This window comes from Neoarius graeffei, chromosome 19 (genome assembly GCF_027579695.1).
Source record: "Neoarius graeffei isolate fNeoGra1 chromosome 19, fNeoGra1.pri, whole genome shotgun sequence".
In the NCBI taxonomy this organism is placed as follows: Eukaryota; Metazoa; Chordata; class Actinopteri; order Siluriformes; family Ariidae; genus Neoarius; species Neoarius graeffei.
Genome location: NC_083587.1, coordinates 54,030,614 through 54,045,039, shown reverse-complemented (window position 1 = coordinate 54,045,039; position 14,426 = coordinate 54,030,614). Strand labels below are relative to the sequence as shown.

Sequence of the window (14,426 nt, the reverse complement as noted above, 5' to 3'; positions counted from 1 at the left end):
TGCACAATAAATATTTAATTCATAAATATAAATTATATTTATTAAAAAAAAAATTTAAATTAAATTAATTAATTAATTTAAAAAAAAAGGTTACTTGCCTTTGGAGTCAACATTCACAGCTAAAATTTCAGCCTTTTCTGGAATACAAAGTTTTTTAGGTGTGCGCTGAAAACAGTCCGGAACTTTAGGAGTTCCACCAGTTTTAACAACCTGTTGAATAAAAAGATGACTCAGTTTGTACACACTCATTACAAACAAGCACACATTTCCTGTGTACACGCATGCATACACACGCACGTACTTGTAGCTCATCGATTCGGAGCAGCCTGCAGTCCTGCAGGAGTGAGGACGGGTCCGAGTCAGTGGGAGCTGCACTCTGGCTGCTCACGCTGCTCGACGTCCCTGGAAATTTCACAGCAACATATGCACCATCGACTTTTAGCACCTTGAGTTCAAAAGAGAGATTCGTTGCAAACGTGGCGTCGACATGAGAGAAAACACAAGAAAAACAGCAAAACATTTCAAGGAGCAAAGGATGATGATTTACATGTACAATATGAAAGTATTACTAAACTGAAAAGTGTCTGCAAATTTAAAACCGCATCAGTCACATCGACACTGCATTTTTGGTTACTTTTGGGCTCGTCCATTAAGGGCTGTCTCACAATCAGGGTAAACTTTTCAGGGCCACAGTAGTCAAAAACTTGAGATATTTGAGTTTCTCTGCTCCCAAAAAAATTACCTTTTGAGTTGGAAATTAACTGCGCAGAAATTCAGAGCAACAGTTCATACATATACTGGGCATGTAAACAAACTTGACTTGACGTTACTTGTGGTGAGAAGACGGCATATAGGGCATTTCTAAAATTGCCCACTTTTTTTTTTTTATAGCCCACAAGAGTCAAGTATACAAAGTGAAAACTGCTGAAATGGATTTAATTTTAAGCACAAAGCTTTAAAGTGCATATCACGGGTAAATTCAGGAGCAAGATCAATGTAGTTCTCCTATTTTATATTAAACTTTGGTCAAATATCTAACATTCTGCATTCTCTGCAATTTTTTTTTACCTTGCACAATACCAGAAAAATTCAGTTGAAATCAAGCCATTTGAGGCGAATTGGTCCGCCTCTGAAAAAACTTGGCTTTTGGATTTCCCGGCAAACGTTGATTTTCATGACGTCACGTATGGGACGCCTCCTTCTGAATCCTACGTCAGCGCTGGTTTGTTTATGAGAAAACGACCTGCAAATTTCTTCAACGTTATCACGTAATTATTAAAATGGTTAACAGATGTATCGTACGAGGGTGTAGCAACACCAATCTTGATGAGATTAGTACTCATCGTTTTCCAAAAGACCGGACAAAGAAAGAAATGGGAGCGCTTGGTTTACACAGGCTGTGCACTGAAACTCACGCGGCCTGCTGGCATTTCCGCAGATAACGTCACGAATCTGGCTCCAGACTCACTTGGGATTTTTCCAGACGCGTTTTGTTTTTCTGCTGTAGACAGATGGCCTTGTGCAAAATTACCCTTCTGGATGAGTGTGTAAAGGGACATACTTTCATATAATAAAAAAAAAAAAAAAACATGAAACTGGTCCAGGATATGCACTTTAAGTGCTGTGCAGTGATGTTTGTACATGGTGGTGACGATCCATGTGGTTTTCTTGAGAGGACAGTTAACAGAATCACATTTCAACCACATGTGAAGTTCTGCTGCAAATGTGTTTCACATCTGTTTCAAGTCCTGTTTTTTTTTGCTTGTTTTTTGTTTTATAAAGTGAGCAACAGAGTGTTCTGCTTCAAAAGAGACAAATATTTTCTTTATAAAAAATAAATAAATTTACAACCTCATCATACACTGAGCATTTTCCAGAGAGGACATTTTTGATAAAGGATCCTGTCAGGGGCACTTAGTTTAGGGAAAAAAAAAAAAAAAAGTAACTTCCACTTAAATCTTTTTCTATTGTGAAAAAGTACACAAAGTAAAACCTCACTGCTTTATCTCATCATCTCTAGCCGCTTTATCCTGTTCTACAGGGTCGCAGGCAAGCTGGAGCCTATCCCAGCTGACTACGGGCGAAAGGCAGGGTACACCCTGGACAAGTCGCCAGGTCATCACAGGGCTGACACAGACAACCATTCACACTCACATTCACACCTACGGTCAATTTAGAGTCACCAGTTAACCTAACCTGCATGTCTTTGGACTGTGGGGGAAACACACGCGGACATGGGGAGAACATGCAAACTCCGCACAGAAAGGCCCTCGCCAGCCACGGGGCTCAAACCCAGACCTTCTTGCTGTGAGGCGACAGCGCTAACCACTACACCACCGTGCCGCCCCTCACTGCTTTATATTTAAAAAAATTAAATAAAAATATTCTGAATTTACCCAGTAAAATCTAAGTGTAATAATTCAAGTAGAATTAAATGAAATGACCACAAGGTCAAAACTGAGCTTGTATTTGACTCTTACAAACATAACATACGAGACATAAGCGCTGTAGGTCGGGCTGGTGTGGCCCTATAAAATAAGGTACAAGAAACTCCAGCGTATGTACACACTGAGCCGAGTTGAGGAGTTAGTTGGGGTTATTCAACAAGACAGCCATGATTGTGAAACAGTCCTTAGAGCACAACACTTGTCTTTTCTTTTAATTAAATAAAAACACATACACTACAATTATATTATAGTTACACGGTCAGCCATGCTGACAATGCAGATCAGAATTTGTTCACACGCCATTCTTAAGCAAGCATAACAAAATTAACTCTTATTAATTAAAAAAAAAAAAAGTTTGATTACAGTCAAGCTAATTGAATACATCTTCAGAAAAATTTAGCTCACTGCATTATAGTGCAGCAATAAATGTAAAAGGTAGTAAAACCTACTACTAGACAGAAATGCGATGTTCCAAATAAAAGTCCATATTTAAAAAAAAAAAAAAGTCATTTTATATAGATTGTTTTTCTCTGTAGGAAAAAAAAAAACAATCATCTGTGTAGGAAATACAATGTGCAAATTGGTGATTTCATCTCGGACTAACACTAAATCATAATCTCCCATTTTGTATACAGTGCATCGGGTCGCATCCGGTGGCTGCATCGTTATTTTACAGAAACCCACACACCACAATGCACCTTGTTTTCTGAATATTTAAAATAAGAGGAAGTTCTGAGAAAAAAAAAAAAAAAAAATCACTGCACTTTATACAAAATAATTCACAAATTGTGTCTGATCCAAGTCCTGGATTTGCTTATTCATATACTTAGGCCCCACATCCTCGATCCTGCGGGATCACCTACCTTCCCAACTGGGACATTTTTAACATCCTCCACAAACACGACCTCGCGTAGAGGCCACTGCTCTTCATTGACCTTCTCCTCCTCTTTAGGCGCCGGTGTGGAGCGTCTCCGCTCTGCAGCACAGCGAGGGACATGTGAGAAATCACAAACCTCCAGGAGCTTAATAACAGTCTACGGCAAAACAAGCTAAACTCCACTGTCTTCTTTTACAAGGTTTCTCGATTAGCCTTCGTCAATTTGAGTATTTGGGGGGGGGGGGGGGGGGGGGGGGTATTCGGGTCTGGGAAGAGCTGGGTAGTTAAGTGAATAATTTACAACCCTGATTCCAAAAAAGTTGGGACAAAGTACAAATTGTAAATAAAAACAGAATGCAATGATGTGGAAGTTTCAAAATTCCATATTTTATTCAGAATAGAACATAGATGACATATCAAATGTTTAAACTGAGAAAATGTATCATTTAAAGAGAAAAATTAGGTGGTTTTAAATTTCATAACAATACATCTTAAAAAAGTTGGGACAAGGCCATGCTTACCACTGTGAGACATCCCCTTTTCTCTTTACAACAGTCTGTAAACGTCTGGGGACTGAGGAGACAAGTTGCTCAAGTTTAGGGATAGGAATGTTAACCCATTCTTGTCTAATGTAGGATTCTAGTTGCTCAACTGTCTCAGGTCTTTGTCGTATCTTCCGTTTTATGATGCGCCAAATGTTTTCTATGGGTGAAAGATCTGGACTGCAGGCTGGCCAGTTCAGTACCCGGACCCTTCTTCTACGCAGCCATGATGCTGTAATTGATGCAGTATGTGGTTTGGCATTGTCATGTTGGAAAATGCAAGGTCTTCCCTGAAAGAGACGTCGTCTGGATGGGAGCATATGTTGCTCTAGAACCTGGATATACCTTTCAGCATTGATGGTGTCTTTCCAGATGTGTAAGCTGCCCATGCCACACGCACTAATGCAACCCCATACCATCAGAGATGCAGGCTTCTGAACTGAGCGCTGATAACAACTTGGGTCGTCCTTCTCCTCTTTAGTCCGAATGACACAGCGTCCCTGATTTCCATAAAGAACTTCAAATTTTGATTTGTCTGACCACAGAACAGTTTTCCACTTTGCCACAGTCCATTTTAAATGAGCCTTGGCCCAGAGAAGACATCTGCGCTTCTGGATCATGTTTAGATACGGCTTCTTCTTTGAACTATAGAGTTTTAGCTGGCAACGGCAGATGGCACGGTGAATTGTGTTCACAGATAATGTTCTCTGGAAATATTCCTGAGCCCATTTTGTGATTTCAATACAGAAGCATGCCTGTATGTGATGCAGTGCCATCTAAGGGCCCGAAGATCACGGGCACCCAGTATGGTTTTCCGGCCTTGACACTTACGCACAGAGATTCTTCCAGATTCTCTGAATCTTTTGATATTATGCACTGTAGATGATGATATGTTCAAACTCTTTGCAATTTTACACTGTCGAACTCCTTTTTGATATTGCTCCACTATTTGTCGGCGCAGAATTAGGGGGATTGGTGATCCTCTTCCCATCTTTACTTCTGAGAGCCGCTGCCACTCCAAGATGCTCTTTTTATACCCAGTCATGTTAATGACCTATTGCCAATTGACCTAATGAGTTGCAATTTGGTCCTCCAGCTGTTCCTTTTTTATACCTTTAACTTTTCTAGCCTCTTATTGCCCCTGTCCCAACTTTTTTGAGATGTGTTGCTGTCATGAAATTTCAAATGAGCCAATATTTGGCATGAAATTTCAAAATGTCTCACTTTCGACATTTGATATGTTGTCTATGTTCTACTGTGAATACAATATCAGTCTTTGAGATTTGTAAATTATTGCATTCCGTTTTTATTTACAATTTGTACTTTGTCCCAACTTTTTTGGAATCGGGGTTGTACATGATAATTGCCTAATGGGGGAAGCCATGGCCTTATGGTCAGAGAAGCAGCTTTGGGACCAAAAGGTCACTGGTTTGAGTCCATGGACCAGCAGGACTGGCTGAAGTGCCCTTGAGCAAGACACCCAATCCCCAACTGCTCTGGCAAGAACGGTGACGTACCGTGTGTCTGATTAGCCAAAGACAGACTGATGGTGTGATCATCAGGTCGGGCAGTGCCCAGCCATAACTAACAAACTTGCATCCTAATAGCTATGACTTCTCTAACACTAAAATGTCTCAGTACTGCTTTGCACCTCATCATAACTCTACAAATACATAATGTATATCAATTTGCTTCAAAGTATTGTGATGTCATTTGCACAAGGTCACTCCTTAGTCCCTATGCTTTTCAAATGCTGGCCAAAGACTAGATTTGCCTTCACTTAACCTTCCTTTAACACGCACAAAAAAAAAAAAAAGCTACAATATTCTGATTGACTGATTCATGAATAAAACACGGATTTAAACAAAAGCTCTTTGTACTTACCTTGAAAATACACCGAATAACCTAAATCAGTATCTGAGCGCTATTCTCAGCCTAGCCATTAAGTGCTTTATAAGAAACATGACATAGAAGCAAATACAGAAAGGGCACAGATATAATTGGGGAGAAATTAATGGCAACTGGTTGAATGTCACGGTACACATTAGTAGGCCAGGACACACAAGAATCCGCCAAACCCAAAAAGTACTAAATGATAGATGATAAATATCTGTATTCCTGTACTATGCCTCATTAAATGTGTATTGTTGGTTTGTGTTGACAGCATGCATGTATCGATAAAAAGCGATCTGATACTCAGAGTTGTCAACACACGTACTATAAGGCAGAGAGGCACTGCTGGCAATGGAGGAGGTATCACTGCATGTAGAGGCCGGAGACGGTGGAGGACCCATTTCTGTTTTGACCATTTCGGGTTTGAGCTCCGCCCTGTCGAATAAGCAGAATTGTCAGTACCCCAAACAGAAATGAAGCATCACTGCATGATTAATATCAGTTCAACTGACCTCTGCAACACAGGCATTTCAGAAACCTTGTATTTTTCATCATGTTAATACATTAATTTAAAAAAAAAAAAAGAGCCATATGGAGCTATAGCATGGCGGTGTGATTCTCATCACGTTTAGTAGTAAGGGTCGTACTTGGTCTCCTGGGACTTGGCGCTCTTCTCCATGCTCTTCAGGCTTTCAGGAGAGCGGAGCTGGAAGCGGCAGCTGTCGTTCATGTTCCACACGGACTCGAGCAGGACCCCCACCTTGGGAATGCCGGCGTTCACTGAGAAGGCCACAGCACCCGCGTGATACAGGGGATTGTTCCTCAAACACACCTATTTCACACCAGTGAAAAACATGACTAATTAATATGCAGACACACAATTATAGACCTCTTGCAGTCACGTGACTGAATCCCGGCTGGAATGTAAACAGCCGCCATCTTGTCGGTCAACAACACAGCTGAATATTGTTGCACTCGTGTACAAAATGGATCAATTTCAACCGACGGACTACACGGCTCATTTTTCTAATGAACAGATAACTAGATATATGTCTAAAATAAACGACCTACAGATTAGTGACCCTTATCGATTACCGGACGTAGTTTTCACGACTGTGTCCGTGGATATTGAACTGCCAGGAGGTGGAATACCCAGATGTGTATAATTACCTCATTAACTTTCCCTCGCTGTTCAGTGGTGAAGCACTGTGTGCTTATAAATCTCTGGATAGTTATCTTTACAGAAATTCAGGATTTGTCAGCCCCCCTCAGATGTGGCATCTTCCAAACAAGAAAATAACAATCCTCATTGGACGGGTAAGTCACTTAAGTATTGAGTACTAGTACTGATACCACATGGATATACTGGAATAAATACATGGCGAGCCTGAGATGAAATGGTCACTGCACAGGCGCCAGTGATCGTTCTTTCCAGTCGGTACCCATGCCTTGTTGTTGTTGTTTGGATCGGCCCGGCTGATAGCAGCAATCCATTTTGCACGCCTGTCAGGGTCCCGTGGCAGCCTATGAAACTTTCTTCCCGATTTGTGGCCTCTCCTGTTGTGGCATTTATATGCCATACAACTCTCCGGCATTGTGGCACGGTAATATTTGCAGATTTGGGCGAAAAACAACGAAAGTCAGTGTCGGTAAATTGCGATGGCGGAAATATGCCGTTTGACCGACAAGATGGCGTCTGTTTACAATCTGGATCGGCTGTGACATCACATGCAAGTGGACTATAGATATATTTATTTATTTTCAAACAACAAACAAACAAAACCAACCCATTTCCAGGTGTCAACATCTATTGTTTCACAATTCTGTTTTCAAAGTTTGTAAAACCAAATCACTGGTCAAATATAAAGCGAATGTCATTTACTATGAAACATGAGCTGAGTGGAGAGTCTAACACTACTGGTGAGACACACACACACGTGTATATTATTTATATAAAGAAAGAAACAGCTGGTTATTGCTCTAAAAACACAGACATTACTCATGAAAGGAACTCCTCTCAGCCCAAGGTACAAACAAAAGTCCAAATCACTGAAGAATACTCCAGGGAGAATCAGTATGCGGTGACCAGTTCATCTCCCATACCTGAGTGCCCACTGTAATGTTGGGAATGGAGGCGATTCCGGCACTGGATTTGGGCTTCTTGTTCTTAGCCCTGGCTTTTTCAAGCATTTTTTTGCGCTGACTGAAAGGCACGACACCCCTGCAGAAAAGAGAGAGCAGTTACACATAGCTGCAGTTCAAATCCCTGAGTGTCCACACTGCCCTGTGGCACAAAGACAAAACAGACTGGAGGAGGAGGAGGCGGCGGCAGCGGCACCAGACAGAGCAAGGACTATTAAATGTGCCATTATTAAATTGTATCCACTGCAGGAGCATGATCTGCAGTGTGCAGGTCTTCCCTTTTTCCTCTGCCATGTCATATAGGATTGGATTAAGCGCGCGCGTGTGTGTGTGTGTGTGTGTGTGTGTGTGTGTGTATATAAATAATGGCATACAATTCAAGAGACAGTGAGAAAACCGATAAAGGAAGGAATGGAAAAAAAGAAAGCAGCAAACAAAGAGTAAATCAAAACGAGAAGGAAGGATGGACGGAAAAGGGAAAAGTCAACAAAAAAAAAGAAAAAAAACGAACAACAAAGAAAATCATGGAGGCTAGAAAGAAAATTAAAAAAAAAAAAAAAAAGATATAAATGACAAAAACAGAAAATGAAAAGGAGTATAGGAAGAGTTGAAAGAATTAATTTCATGACCAGCAGGATGAAAAATGAAAACGAAAGAGAAAAACAGTTTCGGCATGAGGGCGAGTGGAGTGAGTGACATACCACCAGTAGAGGCTGGTCTCGAGCTGAGCACAGGTGTACAGAGAGCAGCAGTGCAGAGACACGATGCGTTCACCCTGCAGCTCCGGGAACGTCTGAGCCCCGTGTTCCAGCTTACACGCTACAGAACTCAGAGTGTCATCCACCCACGTTGCCACCTACACACACGAAAACGAAGTACATGCATTTTCTTACTTAAAAGAGAACCGCCTCATTATGCTTTATTCCACTGCACAACACTTCATGAAAAATCTTTGACCTTGTTGGACTCGGTAGCCACCGTGGCCCGAATACTGTTAGCAGACAAGAGCGTGATCTTTTCACTGTTCAGTCCGAGGAAGGACACGCGAGGGTGATGGATGGAAGGGTTCTGGGAAAAAAAAAAAAAAAAGAAGTGCTGAAGAAACAAAAGATCTCATTGGCTGCAACACTTAACATGATCTTGATAGCAAACTTCATAACTATAATGGAAATTTAATACTATAAAACCCGAGCATAAAAAGGGACAAGACTATAAAACGTGTCCAAGTCTCTGCATGTTGCGTTTGTTCAACTTTCATTCCATAAGAGCAAAATGAAAATGGAGAAACGGTTAGTTTGGCATGCATTATCCAATTTCAGTTCTTGAAATGATTTGTTAGCTTCCTTAAAAAAAAAAAAACGACTTGGTAGATACTTGTGCACTTTTTTTTTTTTAGAATAAATGTGTCACTGGAGAAAATACATTAAACATATCAGATGCACTCAGCTTCAAATTTTAACTCCATGTTGTAATTCAGTGCCTTCGTCATAGATTTGGTGAGCCAGATGGCCTTGTGCATTTGTTTTTTTTAAACACCACATCAATTGTTTCGCTCGCCATCAACCTTCAGAGCTTACCAGGTAGCATGGAGTAAAATTCCACTATTTTGTTTAACATTTTTCTTTGCGTTACAAATCAAAATGGCTAATGCATCCATGGATAACCATTTCTCCATCTTAATACACAACAGGCTTCCTTACTGTTCACTACTTAGGAATAATTTATGAAACCTCGTGTCGTCTGTGGTTATAGAGGTCCTAACCTAAACAGACTTTCACACAGCTTAGATCTGCTATGTAGCTCTTACTTGTGAGTTTCTATAAGGTTCTGGTTCGTTCCACTTCCACTGGTAAAGTTCGCCTTTGGAGCTGACAGCCACGAGCTCGGAGAACATCGCCCCGATGCTTACAAACCTGACACCATCCTGTATGTTGGGGGGACAATTCTAACATTAGAGGAGAATTCTCTCACCAAGGATCTCTGCATAATTCAGATTTCATGCAATACATCAAATAAAATGCTTTCATAAACATGTATATCATTATTTCTTAATACCCTGAGGAAGGTGTGTTTAATAAGACCCTTCGAGGGACACCTTACACAAAACGCATGGCAAAACTAATGCACATACACGCAAATACAAAAGGGAGAAGAGGGAGAAAAAAATAAAAATTATCATCATGCTATCTGTTTACAGCTTCACATCTGCAAGAAGGATGACCTTAAACGTTATATAATGCTGCAGCAAGAGGTAGGAGTGAGCGAGAAAACAAAGGAGGCATCATGATACACAACATGCACCATAATACGTAGCTGGTGTGAAGCCATTTTAGGGGGGAAAAAAAAAAACGTACTCATATTCAAATTTATTCATCAGTTAACTCAAAATTACATAAAAATGGAACTAAAAATAGATTTTATTGTTGCATCTTGTTCTAAAAGCACTGGCATCTGATGATACACTTTTCGTGAAGTTAATATCCAGCAATATCCATGGCACATCATCCAGCCAACAAACCTGCTAGACCCTAATTAACACATCTGAAATGGTGTAATGCGATCTATTTCAGGTTCTCATCATGCTAGTCGTGTCGCTCATGTCCCACCTTATCAGGCCACCACTGCAGCTCCTCTCCCAGAGAGACAGGGCTCTGCAGAGGGACACTCTTCTTGTCCAGGCTCGGTTCTCCGTCCCGGCTGGTGGAGCCGCGCTCTGCGTCAAAGGACGCGCCGTCCAGCCACCGTCTCTCGCGGAGCCTCAGCACGGACTCGCGCTCGCGCAGCAGCTCGGAGTCGCGCTCTAAGGGAAGAAGGAGAACTGGTATGCAATAGGGTCACACCAGTGGGATACACATAAGCCACTCTCTGGGAAAGACCCTTGTAATGAAACAGTAATAAACTTAACACTAATTTACTACACAAGACATGATATTAAAAATATAATAAATGATAATAACACCAGGACCATATTTTCCGGACAATAAATCGTGAAAATTTTTTGCTCCCGTTTCGACATCTAGACATTTTGCACTGTCCAAGGGTCCATTTCATATGAACAACTTTATATGAAGCTATGATTAATGCTTAAAAACTGGTAGTACATTTTAGAATCAGATTTTATTTACTAGCATGGAACAGTCAGTGTTGACACTGAACAAGCAGTAATGAAAATTTACAACTGTCAGTGCTGGAACAGCATGTCGACTGTAAAAACTCCAACAATTCATTGCATTGCATTTAGGCTTAATGCAAAAACTCAGCGTGTCATGACTTTGCTGTACAAGTCGCAGCACGTACTAAAAGTTTAAACGCGTATCTAATAATCCGGAAAATGCAATTTAAAAAAAAAAAAAAAAAACTTGGGATTTCTTTTTCATTCTTTGCCAAATCTTCACTTGACACCCAACAGTAAAATCTGTACGTGTTTTACTGCCTCACTCCAGCCAAAACCACTTGCATGTTTAAGGCCTTTTGTTTAACGGTCAATTACCACAATGGCTGTCAAAAAACCGAGGCCAGACTCGTATCCAGCTGTCTTTTTATTTATACTATGGGAACTCTGGGTCTCAGCTGGGTGTTGGAGGTGCCGGTGAAGACTGACTGAAGAACGTTTCTCGAGATTTCAGGCTGCAGGATCTCCCACAGCAGGGCCTTTCTCAGAGGGCTCATTAAGGGAAATGTCTGGGACCATGCAGTGGGATGGATGACAAAAAACACATACAGTCAAGTAGGCATGTGCTGAACAAGAAAATGAAAAATCAAAAAGCTTCTAAATCACGTCACGTCATCTGATTTTATACCACAGCACCGTTGAATTCCGATTTGTCAGGTGTTGATTCGTTTTCGAGAACAGCATCTCTGATGGCAGTCCTGGCTGTAATTCAGTTCACAGGTCTATATTAATGGGCTTGTTGTAAGATTTATAGGAGTTGTCTGATGTTAACCATTTTTCTAAGCCTTCAGGTAACATGACAAGCTGCGTTTCCCCCCGTCTAAACATCAAAAAGGAAAGGGGCAAGAGGCCATTGAGACAACGACTGCTTTAATTCAAGGAAAACACTTGGGTTTTTTTCGTGGTCCGGTTTCCATCAAATCCTGTGCTCTGATTGGCTGGCGAGCAGGTCCGTATCCTACGATACGGACCCCGGTTATGGACCTCTGGCGACTCACTCGTTCACAAACATAATAGCATTTTTTGTCAACATTTATCTTTTTTTTTTAATAAGATTTATTTATAATATCAATCTTGTAAATTCTTGCCAGCATTTCTCAAGAGAATAGCATTAATTTTACATCATGGATAGTGATAACGACAGTCTTCACAGCGAAAGCGAGTTTTACTACCCTGAGGAAGAAGAATTAAAAAAAATATATATATATATATATATATATATATATATATATATATATATATATATATATTTTTTTTTTTTTTTTTTTTTTTTTTCAGGAGAAAGCTAAAAACCTGTAACTGTTGCTAACACCGAGCAAAAACATGGCTGAATCCTGAATGACTCAATTTTGTATAAATAGGGGACTACATAGGCGGCAAAATGTAGTTTTTTTTCCCCTGCCATGGAAGTGCACTTGTATACCGAGGAGGAAGCCATTTGTATTACAGCCGTGAATGAGGATTCAAAAATGGCAGCTTGGCTCGGTTTTCCCTTTCAGGCGCTCTCGTTTTCTGTTAGAATTTGGTAAAGAAAAAAATTTAAAATATATTATTTACCAGCTTAAGGTCGGTCCGTATGGTGAAATACCGTGACCTCGGCCTCGGTCAGTACTTTCAAGACCTCGGTCACGATATTTCACAATACGGACCTCCCAGCTGCTAAATAACATTTACGGACATTCCACAACATTAAATCTAACTACAAATGTAGTTTGTTTCAGTACAGTCTGCTTTTCTTCAGGAAACTAAGAATTCTAAAATCGCTGAGAAACTACTGTGGTATAAGAGAAATAAAACAACTCACAATAAAACAAATTCCGCAACTAGATACTAACGCAGCTTTTGCACAGATTAAACCCAGATCCACACACGATGAATTTCAGATGGAGTCGTCATGTGACTGCACCGTGTGTAGTACGCATCAGGGTTTTATTCATGTTTAATAAATTACCATCTAATTTTACACACTCCACCTCCCCTCCCCATACAAAAAAAAAAAAAAAAAAAGTATGATAATTAGTTCACAAAATCAAAGCGTACACGAGCTGATATAAGCCAAGTACAACGAGATTTAGCGGAATAACTTTTATTGTATCCACATTCACGGGATTTTGAGAAAGCATTTTTATTTTTTGCAAGTTCAATAAACAAAAACTTGACAAAATGTCTGACAATAATTTCCACTTAGGCAGACCTCTTCAAAGCCTAATCGAAGCCTGCATGAATTGACTTCAGCTTTTATTTTTTTTGTAGAAAGTGCCATCTTGCTGAGATAGAGAATAGCGTTATACATTTATTGAATTCTTCCTTGGACATTTCAGCTATGTAATTTTCAAACAACTTTGAGCTTTTGAACCAGTCTTAAAAATAAATAAATAAATTTTAATGCTTAAAAGAAGAAGAATGTAAAACCAGTGAAATGACAGTAGCAACTTGTGGAACGTGCTATAAATGCCCTTTTTTGCTGCTACGTCCGATCATTGCCTTATACTGTCTATTTTGCACTACATTTACCCTTATTTGTACTATACTGGGGTTTTTTTTTTTGCTTTTATTTTGCCTTTGCTTTGTATTATTTCTTCCACCTATTTATTTATTTGTAATTGGCATTCATGGTGGACAGCAAACTAAGAATTTCATTGGCAAGAGGACATGTCCTTACTGTGCATATGACAAAACACTTTGAACTTGATAATTCTTGGAAAAAAAAAAACCAATTCTTACCATCAAATACTTTTATTCCATATTTTACTGCTTTTTGTATTTATGGGGGGTTTTCGAGTAGTTTTAATTTCATCCTCGGTTGGTTCAGCAAAGCACGCCGCCATTTTGTTTTTTCTAAAATATATGATATACGAGCTGATAGCCTAGCAGTAGAGTAGCCAATCAGAGCGCACGATTGCACGTATCTAGTGAATGTGGATATAATAATGATGTGTGTTGATCATCATGATATACTGAATAACTTCTTATAAGCACATACCTACAGCCAGATGTCCAGACACACACACACACACACACACACAAATCCAGTCTGCAGATTGTGTTTGCCTTTTCATTTCAGGTTTTCAAAAAGACATCCCAATTTCTATCCATAGATCCGTTCACAGCCGACGTCATCAAAAATTGCACACGCATCTTGGCAACAGAAGTGGTGGTGTTCCCTAGCCGTTCTGACCGACACAGACGAGGTAGCATGCGCTTAAAATTGAATAAAAACTGTTTCCAGCACCAAAATGTCTTATTGTTGCGTATACAGTCGTCAGAATCGATATTCCACCGGCGGACTCAGGATTCCGACCATTTCAGAGCAACCGGCAGTGTCTGTGGCTGTAAGTGATTAAATGTGTTGA

The 14,426-nt window shown here is 40.1% G+C and overlaps 1 protein-coding gene across 3 annotated transcripts in view; it reads right to left on the bottom strand.

Annotated features, from left to right (window-relative positions):
- The window catches only part of ubr5 (ubiquitin protein ligase E3 component n-recognin 5), a 111,065-nt gene that overhangs the window by 71,538 nt on the left and 25,101 nt on the right, over positions 1 to 14,426 (bottom strand). For 2 of the 3 annotated variants that reach the window (XM_060900311.1, XM_060900312.1), the window contains exons 9-18: positions 10,508 to 10,719; positions 9,709 to 9,825; positions 8,859 to 8,969; positions 8,603 to 8,757; positions 7,863 to 7,980; positions 6,407 to 6,591; positions 6,085 to 6,194; positions 3,311 to 3,423; positions 302 to 445; positions 99 to 210 (exon numbers count right to left, since the gene is read on the bottom strand). In XM_060900311.1, the coding sequence (XP_060756294.1) occupies positions 99 to 210; positions 302 to 445; positions 3,311 to 3,423; positions 6,085 to 6,194; positions 6,407 to 6,591; positions 7,863 to 7,980; positions 8,603 to 8,757; positions 8,859 to 8,969; positions 9,709 to 9,825; positions 10,508 to 10,719 (1,377 nt within the window). The remainder of the gene's footprint in view (positions 1 to 98; positions 211 to 301; positions 446 to 3,310; positions 3,424 to 6,084; positions 6,195 to 6,406; positions 6,592 to 7,862; positions 7,981 to 8,602; positions 8,758 to 8,858; positions 8,970 to 9,708; positions 9,826 to 10,507; positions 10,720 to 14,426) is intronic. The other variant, XM_060900313.1, reaches the window with a different exon arrangement.